Below are 19,731 nucleotides of genomic sequence, written 5' to 3' on the forward strand. Positions count from 1 at the left end.
GTTGGTTTCTTCTGAACCATGTCTCCCATGTGTTGAAGTCTATATTTTATTTCTTGAGGGATGTCTTGAGTGAGTCTTTAAAAAGCTTCCTTTGTCATCTTCTCGATAGAATCGTAGAATCTCTACAGTGTGGAAGCAGGCCATTCAGCCCATTGAGTACACACTGACTCATTGAAGAGCATCCCACCCTGACCCACCCCCTATGCTATCCCTCTAACTCTGCATTTCCCATGGCTAACCCACATGGCCTGCACATCCCTGGATACTATGGGCATCCGAGGTGCTGTGAGATAGCAGTGCTAACTACTAAACCACCATGCCACCCCAAAGCATTGACCAAGGACCAAGAACGTTGCTTTTGTAGTCGGAACTCGGGCATCCTAAGCATTGGCCAGCCCAGCAAAGTTAGTTTTGGATGATCAGGGCCTTGAAGCTGGTGCTATGAGCTGCTTCAAAGACAATGATGTTAGTACACCTGTCCACCCAAGTGATGTGGAGAATCCGTTTCCAACTGAATTAATGGTATTTCTCAAGCGTATTGAAGTGGCATTGATACGTAGTCCAAGTTGCAGAGCCAAATAGAAGAGTTGGAAAGATTACTGCCTTATACAGAAGGATCTTAGTATCTGCGCGGATGTCACTGTCATTGAATTTCCAGATCAATGTCTGCCTTAGATGCATGGTGTCTTCTCAATTAAGGGAAATGTTCCACATTTGACAGAATTCCTCTGCTGATCTTAATGGAGGAATAAATTGGAATGTGATCTGGGACAGGACTCATCTTGGGGCAGCATGGTGGCTCAGTGGTTAGCACTGCTATCTTCCAGCGCCAGAGACCTGAGTTCGATTCCAGCCTCGGGCGACTGCCTATGTGGAATTCGCACATTCTCCCCATGTCTGTGTGGGTTTCCTTCGGGTGCTTCGGTTTCCTGCCACATCATGGAAATCTAAAAATGTGCAGGCCAGGTGAATTGGCCATATAAATTGCCCATAGTGTTCAGAGATGTGTATTTTAAGTGAATTATTCAGGGGTAAATGTAGAGTAACAGGATAGAGGGAATGGGTCTGGGTGGGTTACTCTTTGGAGGGTTGGTGTGGACTTGTGTCGAATGGCCTGTAGGAATCTATGAGGACAGTAAAGAATTTGAGTCATCTTGAGGTTAAGACTGAGCACTTCATAATTTTGTATTCATTACATCAAAATAGTATCTGTCTTTATGATCAAAGATCAGCATCAAAATCCAAGCACAGTGCCAATGAACCACTGTCTCCCCCTTACTCTTTGCAGAAATGTCAGCTTCTTCACCTTTTGGAATTTGACCAATCACCTTAATCTCACAGAATCTTACGACTCAGAAAGAAATTATTCAGCTCATTGTGTCTGTGCCAATTCTTTGAAAGAGCTATCCAACTGGTTACACTGCCCTGACCTTTCTTCATAGCCCTGCTTATTCTTCTGTTCCAGTATACTGTACGTCCAATTCCTTTTTGAACCTGTCAAATCTGCTTCCACAACCTTTTCAGGCAATACATTCCAGATGACTGTGTCCAGTTCGGTTTCCCAGTTATAGGAAGGATATTATTAAGCTGGAGAAGGTTCAGAAGAGATTTACCAGGATATTGCTGGGTAATGGAAGGTTTGAATTATAAAGAAAGGCTGGATAGGTTGGGACTTTTTTCACTGGAGCATAGGAGGTTGAGTGGTGACCTTATCGAAGTTCATAAAATAATGAGGGGTATAGACAGGGTTAATAGTAGTTGTCTTTTCTCTAAGATGGGGGATTTCAAGACCAGGGAGCACATTTTTAAGGTGAGAGGAAAGAGATTTGTTAAAAAAAGACATGTGGTTCATTGGCGCTGTGCTTGGATTTTGAATTGCTAAATGAAAAGGCGTTTGTAAAAGCAAACATGGAAAGAGGCAGAAGTATAAATCCTTTCTAAATCTTGGTAACTTGTATAACATGTCTGTAGCAGAGTTTGAAAATTAACCCTGAAGTCAAATTATTGATGAGAAGCTTTCAGACTGCTTTGTCAAACCAGTAATATAGTTATGTGGCTCAGGAAATGCAAGATGACAAAAAATTCTTAAAGGTAATTTGAATGCTTTTATAAAACGTTTGGATTTCTGCTTGACCTTTAAATTAAGTATGTATTTTAGCAAATATGCTGATCTTTGTTCATAAAGATGGATACTATTTTGATGTAATGTCAGCTGAATACAAAATTATGAAGTGCTCATACTGAAGCATGCGGTTCATGTAAGCAAATATAGAGGAAAACACTGTTTTACTGATCAGAAGTCAGCAGACGATAACCTTTCAAGCAGCATTCACTCGTGAAATGGAAATCTATGCATTTGATCAGTTATCATATCTAAGTAGGTTCATTAAGGTTTTTATTTGTTCTTCCATTCTGGAATACCAGACCTGCAAGGCCTGGAGATGTATATGTAGTTTGTGCTTTCTTTTTAAAGGAGATTAATGAACACCCAAATGAAAGTACTCCACAACCTACTGAGTAGAATAGTGTTTATATAGTAGTAGGATAGGAAGGGGCTGGTTTCTGCCTGGAGTACAATCTAATTCTGGGATAAATTGCACTCAAAATTGTACCCGCTTTGAGAAATGATATTTGTAAGTTTTCACTCAAATGCATTTAATTATCATTTTCTCATATAAAATCTGCCTTGAATCAGCAGAATTAGGCAGTATTTTAGAACATAATTATGTTAAAAAGATGTTTTGCTAAAAGAAGTATTCTTTGATGATAGATAATCAGCTTGGGCATTTAATTCAACTGATAAATGGATTTAATCACAAAAATTGCATTTTTAATAGTGTCTAGTTTACCCTTAAGTAACCAGATTCTGAATAGCCAACACTATACCGAACTATTTTCTAATTATAACATCAGAAAATGAGAGAACTCCTTAGCTGTTCTGGCAGCGTCTGTAGCGCAGAGTTAACAGAGATGCTGCCAGAGCAGCTGAGGATTTCTAGCATTTTGTGATGTTATAATTAGAAAATAGTTCTATATAGTTCTGGCAGCATCTGTAGTGAGAGAAATGGAGTCAATGAATGGAATCTTCTGGTCGCATGGGTGATGAGCTTGGAGGCAGGAAAACAATGTGATGAGTCGGCATGGTGGCATACCTGAAGCCCACTCCCGCTGGTGTTAAGTTCTAAAACGGCCATAGTCGACCTTCCCTCCCCAACACTAATTGCACCCTTTAAGTGAATAATGAATAACTGCCTTAGAGTTCGGTCATATTGCTTCTGGTTTTAACCCAGTTGCAGATCAGTCTGTCGCTATATGGATGGGTTGCAGTGGCAGGGATCAAGGGATTGCATGTTTGGAAAGGGAACCCACTGAGAACTTTGCCACCTGCACTATGGCCTCAGATTCCTGTGACCATTTCTCCACAAAACAAATGTTAACCTCCCCCACAGCGCCCCCCCCCCCCCCCCCCCCCCCACTTCCCCACACCCATTCATTACATACCGTGGCCATTACATACCTGTGGTCATGCTGAGTCCAAGACCAGCAGTTATAGGCATTCAACTCATTCACCTTGATTCCAGAGGTTGGCTCACCTGTGACTTCACAACTCTTGGATGGCCTACGGTTCAGTGGGCCTTCCTGATGAAAGGTGATGTGGGTTCCTTGCTTGTCTCCCTGTGTCCGTCCAGGACATGGTGCGTTTGTGACTTCCCACATCCCACAGAATGTACGTTTCACTTGGCTGAGCTGACCTGCCTACAGTAATTTTAATAATTACAATTAGAATAAGTAGAATAACACAAGTTACTTACCAATCAGTTTATAGCCCTGCATTAAAGTAATAGCCAATTCCTGGAAGCTGTGAGGTTAGGTGGAGAAAGAACCATCTCCTTTCCCACTTCATCAGGCTCCCTTACTCACCAAACTTCCACTTAATTGACTGTGCACCCAAACCAGCAGTCAATGCAGATGTGGAAGCATTGAGATAGTTGTTTTGAGTGTTCAAAGGATGAGGTGAAAGGATTATTTGCATCAGAGATTCTTCAAATAGATCTGCTGGCTTCAGTCCATGTGAGTTAATTTATGGCCATGAAGTAAGAGGACCATTAAAACCAATTAGAGATAAATTGTTAAGCTAGAAAAATGATTCTTCAATATTAAATGTATCCACATTTTTCAAACGGTTCACAGGATCACATTGAGCTGCACACGGGAAAATCAAAAAATATATGAGTGAGCAAGACATAGTAGATCTTTTGGAAAAATTTGAGGTTTTCCACTTTGGAAGGAAAAACAAAAATGTGGGTTATTCCTTAAATGATAAGAGGCTGGAATGTGTAAATTTACAAAGGCACCTGGGTGTTAATGTTAGTAAGTCATTGAAGACTAACATGCAGGTACAACAGACAGTTAGGAGGCCTAATGGCATTTTAGCCTTTATCATAGGAGGATTTGAGTGCTGGAGCAGCGAAGTCTTGGTTCAGTTGTTAGACACATCTGGAATATTGTATGCATTTTTGGTCCCAATTACAAAGGAAGTTTACCAGACTTGCTACTGGAGTGGCGGTACTATTTTATGAAGATTTGTAGACATCATCTTCCAAACCAATGACGACTACCGTCTCGAAGGACAATGGCAGCAGATGTATGGGAACATTACCACCTGCATGTTCCCCTGCAAGCTGCTCACCATTTTGACTTGAAACATATCACCATAGTTCAATACCTTTGAGCCAAAGTCCTGGAACCCCTTTGCATTGTAAGTCTGCCTATACTACATGAACTGCAGTAGCTCAAGAAGGCAACTCACCACTACCTTTCCAAGGGCAACTAGGGATAGGCAATAACCAGTCGGTGAAGTCACATCCCATGTACAAATAAAATATAATTGGGGAAGCTGAACTTGTATTCTTTAGAGTTTCAAATAATGAGAGGTGACCTCATTGAAATTGATGACATATTTAAAAGGATAAACATGCCAGGGGAAATATTACCTCTGATTGGGAAGCTCAGAACCAGGGGACAATATTTCCCAAGAACAGAGTTAAAAATCACACAACACCAGGTTATAGTCCAACAGGTTTAATTGGAAGCACACTAGCTTTCAAAGTGTCGCTCCTTCATCAGGTGATAGTGGAGGGCTCGATCGTAACACAGAATTTATAACAAAGATTTGCAAATTTTTGCTATAAATTCTGTGTTACGATCAAGCCCTCCACTACCACCTGATGAAGGAGCAACGCTCCAAAAGCTAGTGTGCTTCCAATTAAACCTGTTGGACTATAACCTGGTGTTGTGTGATTTTTAACTTTGTACACCCCAGTCCAACACCGGCATCTCCAAATCATCCCAAGAACAGGAAAGCCTTTTAGGACGAAGATCAGAATAAATGTTTTTTTTTGGTCTTTTGAATTATTTATCCCTGAAAGCTTTGTAAGCTTAATCGTTGTGTATGTTGAAAGTAGAATTTGACATATTGCTAAATACCAGTGATGTAAAGCGACATGGATTTAATATGGGGAAAAGCTAGTGAACTGGAGGATTAGCCATGACCATATTGAATAGTGGAGGAAGTTACACAGGCTGAATGGTCTACTCATGTTCCTGTATTCTTACGGTCCTTGTTTTTATCACTGTTAAATATTTGCTGATGAAAAGATTATTAAAACTATAATCATGTTCCATTCCAGTGCCTGATTGCACTTGTAAACACAAAAGTTTAGGTTAGTGATTATGCACAGTATTTTAGCAAAAACTTGGGCCTTAACAGACATTGTGCAACAGACAATTGCATTTTGGCCTCAATTTCTGAATTGAACCCAAAGCACAAGCTTTATCTCTAAAGTGTTTCTTTAAGCTTATGGAATTTGACTTTATCTTTTAAAATTTTTGCATAATTTCTTGATATCGTGTTTTTTTCATGTCTATTGTTGTTTCTGTGTAGTTGTGGCATATGACACAATGTTGATCAAAGCATTCTTCTACTGGTGAAGTTCTCCTGACCCTGACAGGCTTTTACTCCTTGCCAAGCAAGTCTATGGTATCCAAAGGAGATGGACTGAAAGAAGGTAAATCAGTCTATAATACAAAGGAAGGGGAAAGTGATATGGAAAACCACTTAATGATCCTGAATGAGAATTATTACTATCAGGACTTTTCACAATACGTTCTGTTATGTTCCCTGTGAGATTGTAAATAAATCCTACAAATAGTTTCAGCCTGCATTCCTTGGTATTTTAATAATGAGGAGGTGCTGGTGTTGGACTGGTTTTGGCAAAGTCAGAAGTCACGAATCACCAGGTGAAGGAGCAGCACTGTGAAAGCTTGTGATTTCAAATAAATCTGTTGGACCATAACTGGTTTCCATAAGACCATAAGACATAGGAGTGGAAGTAAGGCCATTCGGCCCATCGAGTCCACTCCGCCATTCAATCATGGCTGATGCGCATTTCAGCTCCACTTGCCAGCGTTCTCCCCGTAGCCTTTAATTCCTCTAGACAACAAGAACCTATCAATCTCGGCCTTGAAGACATTTAGCGTCCCGGCTTCCACTGCACTCCGTGGCAATGAATTCCACAGGCCCACCACTCTCTGGCTGAAGAAATGTCTCCGCATTTCCGTTCTGAAATGACCCCCTCTAATTCTAAGGCTGTGTCCACGGGTCCTAGTCTCCTCGCCTAACAGAAACAATTTTCTAGCATCCACCTTTTCAAAGCCATGTATTATTTTGTACGTCTCTATTAGATCTCCCCTTAATCTTCTAAACTCCAATGAATACAATCCCAGTATCCTCAGCCGTTCCTCATATGCTAGACCTGTCATTCCAGGGATCATCCGTGTGAATCTCCGCTGGACACGTTCCAGTGCCAGTATGTCCTTCCTGAGGTGTGGGGACCAAAACTGGACACAGTACTCCAAATGGGGTCTAACCAGAGCTTTATAAAGTCTTAGTAGTACATCTCTGCTTTTATATTCCAACCCTCTTGAGATAAGAGACAACATTGCATTCGCTTTCTTAATCACAGACTCAACCTGCATGTTTACCTTTAGAGAATCCTCGACTAGCACTCCCAGATCCCTTTGTGCTTTGGCTTTATTAAGTTTCTCACCATTTAGAAAGTAGTCCATGCTTTTATTCTTTTTGCCAAAGTGCAAGACCTCGCACTTGCTCACGTTAAATTCCATCGTGTGACTTCTGATTTGGTCTTGTAATGTAATGCAGTTCACCTTTAATGTAGTAATGTGTCCAGCTTTCATTATTAATCCCATTTGTGATTGGCAATTTAATAAGGAATGAATGAAATGCTAAGGCCTGATACACAGGCTAAAACTATTTTGTGAGAGTTATTTACAGATTGCTATAATCCCAGATGATGTCCATACTGGACATGTCAGATCCCAATGTGAAGCCCTACCTTGTTCGACCCTCACTCTGTTTTATTTTAATTGTGAAGATCAGTGTACTTTTAAAATGTTTATTAAACAAGAAAAGAAATGAACTAAATTATAGAAACCAAGACAAAAGTTTTTAAAGATTTAATTATAGATATCAGAAAAGGATTCAGGTTCATTCTCTCCCTTTTCTTCAGCAATATGATTACAAACACCCAAACCTCAGTGAAGACTTACCATTATCTCTGCATGGAAGCTCTACATTCAGACTCAGCGGAAGCAGGATTTCTTTCAGCAAACTAACCAGGAAGTCACTGGATGTTTATTCCTTTCATCCGGTGTCCTTTTCAAGTCACCTAAAACAAATTGCAAATTAAACTCGCAACTAGTTTAATTTCAAAGCAAAAACACACGTTCAGCAAACCCAGTTTCCAGCAGTCCCTCACACTCTGGGAAACAGCACACCTTTTTTTTATGGATTGCTGTCCTTTCCCTGTATTACTAGATTCCTGTTGCTTGGCAACAGTAGATTATTTTAAAGAGTTGAAGTTTTAATCCCCAAGAGTTCAAGTTAGAGTTATAAAATCTCAATAAAATGCATATAAACAAAACAGACCTCCTGTTTATTCAGCACCATAACCCTAACTTCAGAAACAAAGCTGTAACAATGACCAGCCATGTCTTCCCCATCTCAAAACACAATTTTAACTTAACAGTATATATTGCTGTTAACCAATTGAGGTAATACTTCCTCTGGGTGCTCCGGTTTCCTCCCACAATCCAAAGATGTGCAGGCCAGGTGAATTGACCCATAGCGTTAGGTGCATTAGTCAGGGTAGGGGAATGGGTCTGGGTGAGTTACTTGTAGGGTCGGTGTGGATGTGTTGGGCCAAAGGGCCTGTTTCGATACTGTCGGTAATCTAATCTTTAATAGAATGTGGCAGCAGGTTTTTATTTCCTTTGTTGCCCTTTTATTATCCACAAAAGAGTAAGTTCTCCCTGACTGACAAACATGCAATTCAATTATGATGAGATTCTCCCCTTAATTTTCCGTTGACTCAATAATCTCACTGAATTTAAAAGCCATTCTCCGTCCTACCTTTGGTGGCTTAACATAATCCTATTTTTAAACTTTGTGAGCCAAGTTGAAATCTGGAATGATTTGATCTATAAGTTTGCAATCAGCTTTGCCATGTACTGGAAGGAAATTCTGATTGAAGTTTAAATATAATATATGACAGTATTGTAACATTTGAAACTAACTGTTCAGGGGTGCTTTCAACCCTACTCACAGCACACACACGTATGGTGGGTGAGCATTTGTAAGAAGCCATGTTGGTTACTACCCCAGGAATTGGTGGCTTGGGATCTGACGATGTATCTCCTGCCAATATATTTGAAATGCAAGTTAATATTTTGATATCGTCATTGTGCACCCACCCTAATTGGAACCAAAGATGGTAAACCTGTTGCTGCCTCTTCCTAGCCAATATCCAATCCTTTTGCTGCGCTGTTCTCTGTTTCCTCATCACTGTTCTCTGCCCTGTTTCTCGTTTCACTTTCTCCTGTCTTCACTGTTACTTTTTCTGTCTCACTGGAGTCCTAGTGTGGGAAAGTGGAACTAGTGCAGTAAAACTCAATGGGCTGCAGATCCTCTTCTGTACTGTATGATTCACTGTCTCCCCTTGCAGCCCCAGTCAGCTTTTGGGTGACAGCCCATACATTGATGGTTGTATCAGTGATTTAATAATTTTATGTCTTATGCCTTATGGATCCAATCAAAATCAGATCAAAACACATTTTTCTATTCGTAGTTAGGGCCTTGATGTACAGTGAGTGCATCTGGGGTTTTAACCCATTTGTTTACGCAGGCAACAAGAATATCTGCCCAAAACTGGCAGGATCCTTCTTCATGTTTACATATTGTATACAAGTGAGCTGCTGGAAGTTGCAGGGCATTTTGTCAGGCTAATGTTGCAGGAAAATGAGTTGGGGTTTACAGAAACTTGAAAATAAAAAGCCTTAAAATGATTTGTGACTTTCCTTGTGGATCAGATCCATAGTTGCATGATTTGTTTTGGGTATCACCCTGTCTGCAAAAGTTATCACTTACCTGATCCTGACTGACAGCCTTCTGGCCATGTACTCTTTCACCAGTTCCTGCTCAGACAAGACTGCTCAGCCCAGTTTCTCACAATTATGAGGTTTATAAGATTATTTTGTTTGGTGACTGTACCTTTAAATTTAGCTCAGATGTTGGAGGTTGTGTGACTTAGTCTATAGTCTGTTTGACAGTAATCTTCGGTGGTTTGACTTCTAAAAATAAAGCAAAACTAAGATTGTTATACTGAGAAAAAGACTCAAGATATTCACGTCTTGGAGATGGTTTTTCTGAGTTTAAAATGAATAGATTCTGAATCTCCTAAAGTTCAGAAAGGTATTGTGAGATATTGCATTGTAAATGTTTATACTGTTATCTATTCATTGTGATAATGCTGTCACTTTAAAAGATTATTTTCTCCTGGTTTTTTTTAAAGAGAGGTTGTAAGGCAGAAGTGATTAACTAGCTACTGAAGATGACTTGAGTAAACAACTTGTGAGGTCTTGGGGTTTTTGTTTCAATGTTGGAATAATAGAAGCAACCTGGGTGTGACAAGCTCTCACAGACCAGGCTTTCTAGTTTTGTTTTAACTTTCAGTAATGTAAGAAGCTTTTGAGGTCTCAAAGCTTCAGTGAATGATACCTAGCTGCTACTTTTTCTGAAATTTCGCGATGTTTTTTATCCTCCTGGATTGGAGAACTGCATGTGAGAATCTGTGTCTGAATTTGTCTTTTTGCCAAGTGGTGTATTTATAGCATGTTACAATATTGGAACAGTAGTTATTGTATCTATTACTCGGTTAAGTTTTCTAATAGTTAGGTTTTTCTAAATTCCTCTTTCTTTTGTTAATGTTTGAACTGTGGTATTTAAATAAACTGTGTTTTGCTGAACATCAAATAGTTTGACAGTCACATAGCATCTGGAACATAGCACTTCACATCTACCTTTAAGATAAGGAAAGTTAGGGTCTAGGCTACCTTCTTAAAACATTTTGAGGTGGTCTGGTCTATAGCATTGACTTATATCATCAAAAGGAATTGAGACAATTCAAGGCTGAGTCTCTCCCTCCATCCCTCATCCCCAGATCTATTTTAGCAATCAGTAAGGTGCCACTATGTGTACCTGTTGAGGACAGAGTGAATCAGGACAGTGGTCTAAAGAGACTCTTGAATGTTCATTAATTCCACAGTCCTTTGGTTTAAAGCAATATCTTTTCGTATTTTTAAGTCCACAGTTCAAACGTTAAAAATACTTAGTACACCATTGGGATAGCTAGAGAGATGGATTGGAGATTAATACTCAAATGCTCCAGGTGACTGTTTAATAATTTCTATGCACTAATATCATTAAAAATTAGAGCAATCTTCCTTTACACAGTTTCTGCTGTACAAGACTTTTTTGAATGTTATTTGCTGGATTGTAAATAAATTATTTTTAAATTCATTACTTTTTCAAACTATTAAGAGTTTTAAGCTGACTGAAAAATTCTTAACACTTTAATGAAAAACTAAAAAAAATTGTTTTATATTGGTAAAAATATATATGGTTGGGATTGCACAGAAGTGAAGTTGCAAGATTTATCACTGAATACAAGCAGTATGAAAAGATTTAGAAAGCATGTTAAAACAATTTTTGCATTGTTCAATATCGAACTGATGTAATAAACATAACTCGCAAAGGTAATACAAGAGGGGGTTCACCCATAAGATATCAACACCAAAAAATGCTATAAAATGAGTTATAATATAAATAAACTTAATTTTCTTCCTATCAAATGGATTTATTCATGTCAAATGAAATTCACAAATAATGAAAGATGCATCAAAGTGAAGGTCATAATGTATATGTCCGAATGCAAATAATATGATTGAAGGTGGTTCATGTCTTGATATTGGACTTATCTCCAGCATTTCATTTAAGATGTTTTATGTGTTCAGCACTGGCATTTTGCATTAAATGTCGGCCCTTGTGCAGAATCTAGGTCACAAATCTATGAGTCTAGAATCCATGAATATTGTTAACTCTGTAGGTGGGGGATTTTCAAGTTATTGTCCAGATAGGGATACTGTGCAGTCTTTACACAAAATACAGAATTTATTAAATTTGAAAGGTGCAATATTAGTGTCGCATTGCTGTTAGATCATATCTAGATGTTATCTTTTCTTGCACCCAACTCAAAAAGAATGACAAAGATGTAGTTTATAAATTGGATAATTTGTTGACTTGGATGCTAGAGTACAGATTGTGAAGGTATTGTCAACACTGACGATGATGACCAATTGTTGCAGTAAGACGTAGGTAGGCTGGCAGAATGGGCAGATGAATGCCAGGTAGAACTTCACACAGACTTTGAGAAGGCTAGATGGTAGACCACAATATCTTGGTCGCTATCAGTCCAATCAGGTCGAGGTGGCTTTCTGGCATTATATTCTTGCTTATGATATGTTGCCTTCCAAAAACGACCGAGCAGCAATGCTGATTAATGTGAAAGGAAAGGCTAGCATTTGTGCAGCGCTGATCACAGTCTCAGGCTTTCCCAATGCACTTTATATTCAATGATGCACTTGGAAAGTGTGATCATTGTGGCAATGGAGGAAAAGAATTACATTTGACTTGTGATTGGACACCAGATTTTGCTCTTCAATTCAGCATTCTGCTCCTCACTGCTGAAAACTCATGGGTAGATTAACAATGAAAAATAAGTGGGGCTCACTGCCAAAACAGTTCAGATATTCTGCTGTTGTCTTTGGATAGGCAGCCCATTTACGTGGTGTGCGCATCTGTAAGCCATTCACACTGAAAATCTAGCCCATTTACTCAGTGATTGACAGGCAAGTATGAACATCCCTCTTTCTCTTGCTATACTGAGAAATATTTACTGAAGCAGGTGAAGCCAAATGTACACCCAAAACCCATTCTGTCTCTCTTTCTTGAATGTATTTTTGTTTGTTACAACATGAATTGCTTTAAAAGTGACATACACTTATATGAGTTAAATTGTTTGATTTTCACAACTTTGTCATGCACCTGAGAAAAGAAAGATGTTGAATAGAAGCAGTACCTGGCGGATAAATAATAACATGGACTGCTTGGCTGGAATAGTCCATATCCTTGGAGTATTTAAAAGGGAAAATTCTCTCTGTATCTGCTGATGGAATAGTCAAAATAAGTATGACAGCTGTTGAAAGTTATAATCGAAAGGATAACTAAGAAGCAATAAGCATTTGACTTTACATGAATTCCTTGACATTTGAACATGGCATATTTTTATCAAAAATTAATTGTAAAAATGCAATAAATAATTATTGAAGGGACCTGAGGATACAGGAACTGATCTGAGTCAATGTTTATCCTACGAAAGTGTAACCTAGATTCTGGTCTTTCAGTAGGTTCAAGTTCATGTTTCTGGGAAGTACAACAACCTCCACTTTCATTACAAATGCTAAGAAGTAATCAAACTATAGGTGTGGCCAGTTCATTTGGGGTCATTAAGATATTTTACCATAAATCAGCAGTAGTAAGCTAAACCAATCCAAAAGCGAATGCATGAACTCGTTAAGACATTTTTCTAAATGTACAAAACAATTATTGTATACTGATAACTTCAACTTAAATGCTGAGAAATCACAAGACTATATTTAAATAATGAGAACAAACAAAATGCTAAGTTAGTAAACAGGATTTAACTGGTAGGGAACAGTTTCTTGTGTCATTGCTGAAGAAGAGTCTTGTTTGTTTGATTTGCTTAAACATGCAAGAAACAATGTGATGTCACGATATAACTTAGTACTTATCATATTTAAATTTAAACTTACACTATTACATTAAATTCAGCTCAGCAAAGAGCTAGTACACTCATTTGACCGCTGGCTACCCATAACTTGCAAGTTAATAAGATAATTTAGAGAGTAGGCGTGCAGTTAAGTAGTGAGATAGTTAGTATGTAGTTCAGATGAAGATTAACCACAAGACTCAATTCCCATTCCATCTGTGGTAGACTTGGGGCCAGGCCTTGCCTTGCCTCCTCGACTTGTCCCACAGTAAAATCAGAGCATTGGTTTTGTGGCCTCTGAATGAACGAGAATGCTACCTACTGACAAAGGGCTCATGCTTAGGTTGAATTTTCAACTCCCCTCTTTCCTAACGTGTCCTGCCCCATGATGATATGGGACAAGGACATAAATGATAGTCTTGATAAGTAGCATAGAATTAATCCAACTTGGTTGCTGTCATACCAAATTTGTGTAGGACTTACTAAAATCAGAAAACAGTTGTATAATTGATGAGGGAACTAGAATCAAATAGGACAACTTATCAAAGTAATTAGCTGGAAGATGCCAGAAGACTGGAGAATTACAAACATTACACCTTTGTCTTTAAAAAGAAAGGTACAAAGATATGCCCAGTAGCCAAAGGTCAGTCGGTTTATGATAATATTTCTGAAAGTTTCCCCGTAAGCATTTAGGAAAAATGAATTCCACTTAAGCAAATGTGCATTAACTAAAGAAATCCAGCATGAATTTCTTAAGGGAAAATCATGTTGAACTAATTTGTTGGAGACTTTGAAGAGATTTGAGGGTTGATAAGGGAAACATATTCATGCTGTGTCCACGGACTTTCGAAAGGCACGTGACGCAGTGCCACACAACGGACATTTGGACTAAGTTATAGTTCATGGAATAAGAAGAACATTAACAGCATAGATTAAGAATTGGCAGATTAACAGGAAATAAGAGCAAGTGCTTAATGGATGTTTTATTGGCTGGAAGAATGTGTGTTATGGAGTTCCCCATCAGTCAGTTTGGAACTCTTGCTATTGTTTTTATTTATTACTGTCCTAGATCTTTGTGTACTGGCACAATTTAAAAGTTTTTCATAATTTGAAGGTATTGTAAATTATGAGGAGTATGGTACAGAACTACAAAAGGACATAAACAGTTTGGTGAAATTGGTGGGCATGAGGTGCAGTTCAATGTGGAAAACTGTGAAGTTTTTCACTTTGGTAAGAAGAATATGAAGAAACAATATAAAGGATTCAACTCCAGAGGGGATGCAGGAGCATATGTGCATATCACAAACACAGAGCTTGTTGGAAAAGCTCAGCAATTCTGTTAGCATCTGTGAAGAGAAAACAGAGTTAATGTTTCAGGTCTGGTGACCCTTGTGTGTGCATAACTCATTGAAGATGACAGGACAGATTTATTTTACTAAAGTGTACAGTACCCTAAGTCTTATCAATAGGGGCAAACAGTACAAGAGGAATGAGGTTTTGTTGAACTTTCATAAAACACAGATTCAATTTCATCTGGAGTATTGTGCACAGATAAGGACATTCATCTGTAAACATAGAGAATGCAGAACAGATTCAAAAATATAGCTTAAGGTATGAGCAACTTCAATTATGAAGGTAAATTGCAGGAGAACAGAAGGCTGACAGAAGATTTGATGAATGTATTCAAAATCATGAGGGGTCAGACTGAATAAGGAAGTAAGGATCAAGAACGAGAGGGGGCAGATTGAAAGTAATTCGTAAAAGAAGCAAAAGCAACATGGGTAAAAAATCTTTCCATGCAGCAAATGGCTATGGTCTGGAGTGCATTGCCTGAGAGTGTGCTGGGAGTGGGTTCAATTGAAGTATTCAGTGAGGAAGGTCAGGCAGCATCTGAGGAGCAGGAAAATCGATGTTTCAGACAATAGCCCTTCATCTATTCATGATGAAGGACTTTTGCCCGAAACGTTGATTTTTCTGCTCCTCGGATGCTGCCTGACCTGCTGTGCTTTTCCAGTACCACTCTAATCTAGACTCTGGTTTCCAGCATCTGCAGTCCTCGTTTTTACCTATTTAGTGAGGAAGTGAGCTATTATCTGAGCATCTGCTGCAAGATCCACCGCCGCTGGCTCCAATGCGATACCAACTCTGCATGTCACTTCTGACCCTGCAGCTGGCACCTTTGCAGCCACTTCCACCCCCAGAGACGTCACTCACTGGAACATCAATGACTACATCACTGGCATCACTTCTGCCACCAGTGATGTCAGTCACCGGAACTCAACTGATGACATCACTGATGTCACACGTTACATCACTTCCGCGCCTGTAGGCACCGCCTGCTTAGGCCCCAACTCCACCTCCATGGTAAACATCAGTTCTGTTGGTGATGTCACATCTGACCCCACAAGCACGCCCATTCCAGTGGCAGTCTCTGTCCCCATCCCCCAGCTCCAGCCCCACCCCAGGTCCTAGCTCCCAGCCCTGCTGTGTTTTTACTATTCCCCCAGGCCTCCCTTTACTGAGGATGAACATTCAGTCCTCAGCAAAGGCCTCACCTTCATCCCTCTATGCTCCCGGAATGATGAGTTTGACATGTGTTGCAACATTGAACATTTCTTCTGCCACCTCCGGGCCCAATTTTTCAATAAAGACTCCCACCCACCCACCAAGGACCCCTTCTCTCACCTCCAACACAATCCATCCACCTGGACACCTCATGCAGGTCTGTTACCTGCCCTTGACAACCTCATTCTTGATGAAGGGTTCATGCCCAACATGTCGACTCTCCTGCTCCTCAGATGCTGCCTGACCTGCTGTGCTTTTCCAGCACCACACTTTTGGCTATTATCTGAAAGGAATAATGTACAAGATGAGGGTGGGAAAATAGCACAAAGTGAGATGTTCATTCGGAGAATGGTTCAGACATGCTATGCCAAATGACCGCCTTCTGCATTGTAACAATTCTATGTGGGTTGAGTAAGTAATGAATATCACAATCATTGAGGGCCTTACACTTACTATGAAGCAAGCAGTGGTTCTACAGCTCCATGCTTTCAACTATTGGAACCTTATTCAAAATGAAAGGTGCCTGTTGTGTAACTGGAATGACGGCAGAATAGAACATAGAAGATAGAAAAGTACAGCATAGAACAGGCCCTTTGGCCATGTTATGCCGAGATTTAATCCTAATGTAAGATATAGTAACTTAACCTACGCACCCCTCAACTCATTGCTATCCATGTGCATGTCCAGCAGTCGCTTAAATGTCCCCAATGACTTTGCTTTCACCACCACAGAGGGCAACACATTCCATACATTCACAACTCTCTGCATAAAGAACTTACCTCTGACGTCTCCTTTATACCTTCTGCCTAATATCTTCAAACTATGACTTCTCGTACCAGTCAATCCTGCACTGGAGAAAAGTCTCTGGCTATTGACTCTATCTATTGCTGTCATTAGTTTGTACAATACAGCTGCACATTTATGTTGGGTTGCTTATCATGCCCTTGTCAAGAGCTTTTCACATCTGCAATCTGCCTAGCAAGGATCCCAGCCAGCTCTCATCCATTGTCTAATGGTCATCTAGTGAGTATTTGCTTTGGTGAAATAATTAGTAGAGTCATAGTATTAATTGGCCACATGACAGAGTCCTTCATGACAAGCTCACCAATGAACTAAAACTGATAAAACTGCAGATGCTGTAAATCAGAAACAAAACAGAAATTGCTGGAAAAGCTAGCTGGTCTGACAGCATCTGTGGAGAGAAATCAGAGTTAATGTTTTGGATCAACAGATGTTGCCAGACCTACTGACCTTTTTGAGCAATTTCTGTTTTTGTTACCAATAATCTAGTTAGATGTGTAGTATTCCAATACATTGTTGACGATTGACCAGCCAGCTGTATTGTTAATGAGATCTGGAGTCTAGACCAAACAATGGGACTTCACATTCTTCCAGTTTTTTGATGATAACTAGCAATGGTACTCATTGAATAATGGGTAACGTGGCTGTAATTAAGAAAGGATTAAGAAGCTGCAATATTGTATTTGCTACACTGCAGCAATACCACTGGGAGAAAGTGAGGACTGCAGATGCTGGAGATCAGAGCTTAAAAATGTGTTGCTGGAAAAGCGCAGCAAGTCATGCAGCATCAAAGGAGCAGGCGAATCGACGGTTCTCAAGAAGGGCTTATGCCCAAAACGTCGATTCTCCTGCTCCTTTGATGCTGCCTGACCTGCTGTGCTTTTCCAGCAACACATTTTTAAGCAATACCACTATGCAAACTTGGGAATTCCTAATATTTGGCTCTTGCCAAACATGCCCAAACAATGTGTTAAGTTTTTAAGGGGAATGCGGAACTGGCAGGGAATATGTATCCTTGACCAAGCAAATAGGAGACCCATAAATATAATGATGGGCTTCTATATGGATCTGATATCTAAAATGGAGAGGTTGTTGGCCTGAAGTCAATATGGTTCAGATGCTGGGCTTCACTACAGTACATAGTTAAATCGCTTTACATTAGCACTCATAAAGTGGTGAGTATCTCTGATTCGCTATACTGAACTTAGCTGTGAAAATGACAGGCACCTCTCAAAATGTTCTACATGAATTCTGCTATGTTTAAAAAATAAATATTCACTGAGGAAACCAAGCATGACAGCTACTACAAGGACTTTCTTTCGGGGGTGGGATAAGGACCAGCCATTCGTATATGCAAGGCTTTAAGCATGATTGACAGAACAATCATCATTTGCGAAAAAATAAAATCAAGAGCAATTAATTCATTTTCAGCTTGACGAGATGTAACTAAACCCTTCAGTTATTCTGAACTAATTGAACAAAAACTGGTATAATGCAGTCAAAAAAGAACGGATCTCATACATTACAATTTTTCTTTGCAGATCAATATGTCTTCCTTCAAAATGTAAAGGATCTCATCAGATTTGCTTGATTGCCTTTGCTCAGAACAGCTTTTGATAAAGATCTAGTTTACTTCAGGTTATTGCTTACAGAACTTTATAGTTTCTTCCAAAAAATATATTGCAGTTGTGATTTATGAATAAGTTATAAGATTCAACTGTGAATGCCATAAAACATTTTAAATGATGGTAGAAATATTTTTTCTAAAAAAAAATCTACATATTAGCTTATGGACTTATTATTCTGGAAGGATGAGACCAGTTAGAATAAAGGAATGCTATTCATCCAGACCTCTTTTGTGATTATAGACCGACTAACTGAAATTGCATAAAAGCAACAGGAGATGACTAAAATAACTTAGGAATAATGAAGGAATGGTATACTCAGAATGTTTTACTATAAAATTATATTACTTGGCCTCAAGACTCAATAAATACCCAGTCACTATTCCTCTCCCTTGAGTTTTAGCTTGGCAGAAGAATTGTCTTACGCCAACCGATGAAATAAAATGCATGCATGTGTGATTGTGTTTTGTTCTCATTGTAGATGGATGAGATAAAATTTAAAGACAGAGCAGTCTACGTGCTGGAAAAAGAGCTGGGGGCTCAGGCTGGGCATGCTCAGAGACTCCAGCTCCAAAAAGAGGCTTTAGATGAACAACTTACCCAGGTCAAAGAGGCTGAAGCATGGGAAAAACGACATCTGAGTAGCCCGAAAAGGGAACTTCCTTGCGCAAGTGGTGCAGGAGACGCCTCAGATCATTCAGGAATCCCTGTAAGCAATTTCACATGGTATATAACTGCCCGATTCAACACATTCTGTAACAAAATCTTGATGAGGGGCATATTAATACCTGCTGCTTTCTTGGTAATACTTAAGCAATACTATCACATTACATCATTCCTTGCATACAAATTCTTTACATTGAAGCCAAATATTTGGCACTATTGAAATAGAATTAGTGCTTTAGTCTAATATTTTTACATTTTGATCTGTTTGAGGACACAGATTTATTCACGTTGCAGCTTGCTTGTTCTTCTACAACCAACTAATAGTAGTTTATTGAATTTGGCACCAGTCACACATTCCCCAGCCCTGGTCTTGCTTCAATGTCTCTCACTTTCTAATATTGTACAATAATTAGGAATCTCCATTCCTACTTGGGGCACTTACATCTTCAGGGCTGTGCAGTTAGTATTGACAAAGGCAATGCTTTTAACCACCATTCTATGTAACTATGCCACTCTTATGCTTTGACCTTAATTTGCTAATGATTACAAACTGCTGCTTACTTTTAAGACAAACTCGCATGTCTGTAAACATACTTTGACTTTTTTTGCCATTGTTGACTCTCATCAAGATTCTTTTTCCACTGGTTCTTGGTTTTCTTAGCACATGGAATGGAAATATAATGAAGCACAATCTATAGTGATATGATGCGAAGCCTCTCCTGCACCTATTGACTGAGGAATCATTGCACACGTTAACTCAGGTTTAAGGATTACTAGCTCAGAAAATCATCCATTTGCATGCTCTCAAC

General features: G+C 39.3%; 1 protein-coding gene across 18 annotated transcripts in view; it reads left to right on the plus strand.

Annotated features, from left to right (window-relative positions):
• Positions 1 to 19,731, plus strand: part of jakmip3 (Janus kinase and microtubule interacting protein 3) — a 383,498-nt gene that overhangs the window by 179,875 nt on the left and 183,892 nt on the right. For 10 of the 18 annotated variants that reach the window (XM_072557642.1, XM_072557643.1, XM_072557644.1 and 7 more), the window contains one exon: positions 18,738 to 18,965. The exons of the other annotated variants lie outside the window; for them this stretch is intronic. In XM_072557642.1, the coding sequence (XP_072413743.1) occupies positions 18,738 to 18,965 (228 nt within the window). The remainder of the gene's footprint in view (positions 1 to 18,737; positions 18,966 to 19,731) is intronic. 18 annotated transcript variants of the gene reach the window in all.

The sequence above is a fragment of the Chiloscyllium punctatum genome, chromosome 38, assembly GCF_047496795.1.
Source record: "Chiloscyllium punctatum isolate Juve2018m chromosome 38, sChiPun1.3, whole genome shotgun sequence".
Taxonomy (NCBI): Eukaryota; Metazoa; Chordata; class Chondrichthyes; order Orectolobiformes; family Hemiscylliidae; genus Chiloscyllium; species Chiloscyllium punctatum.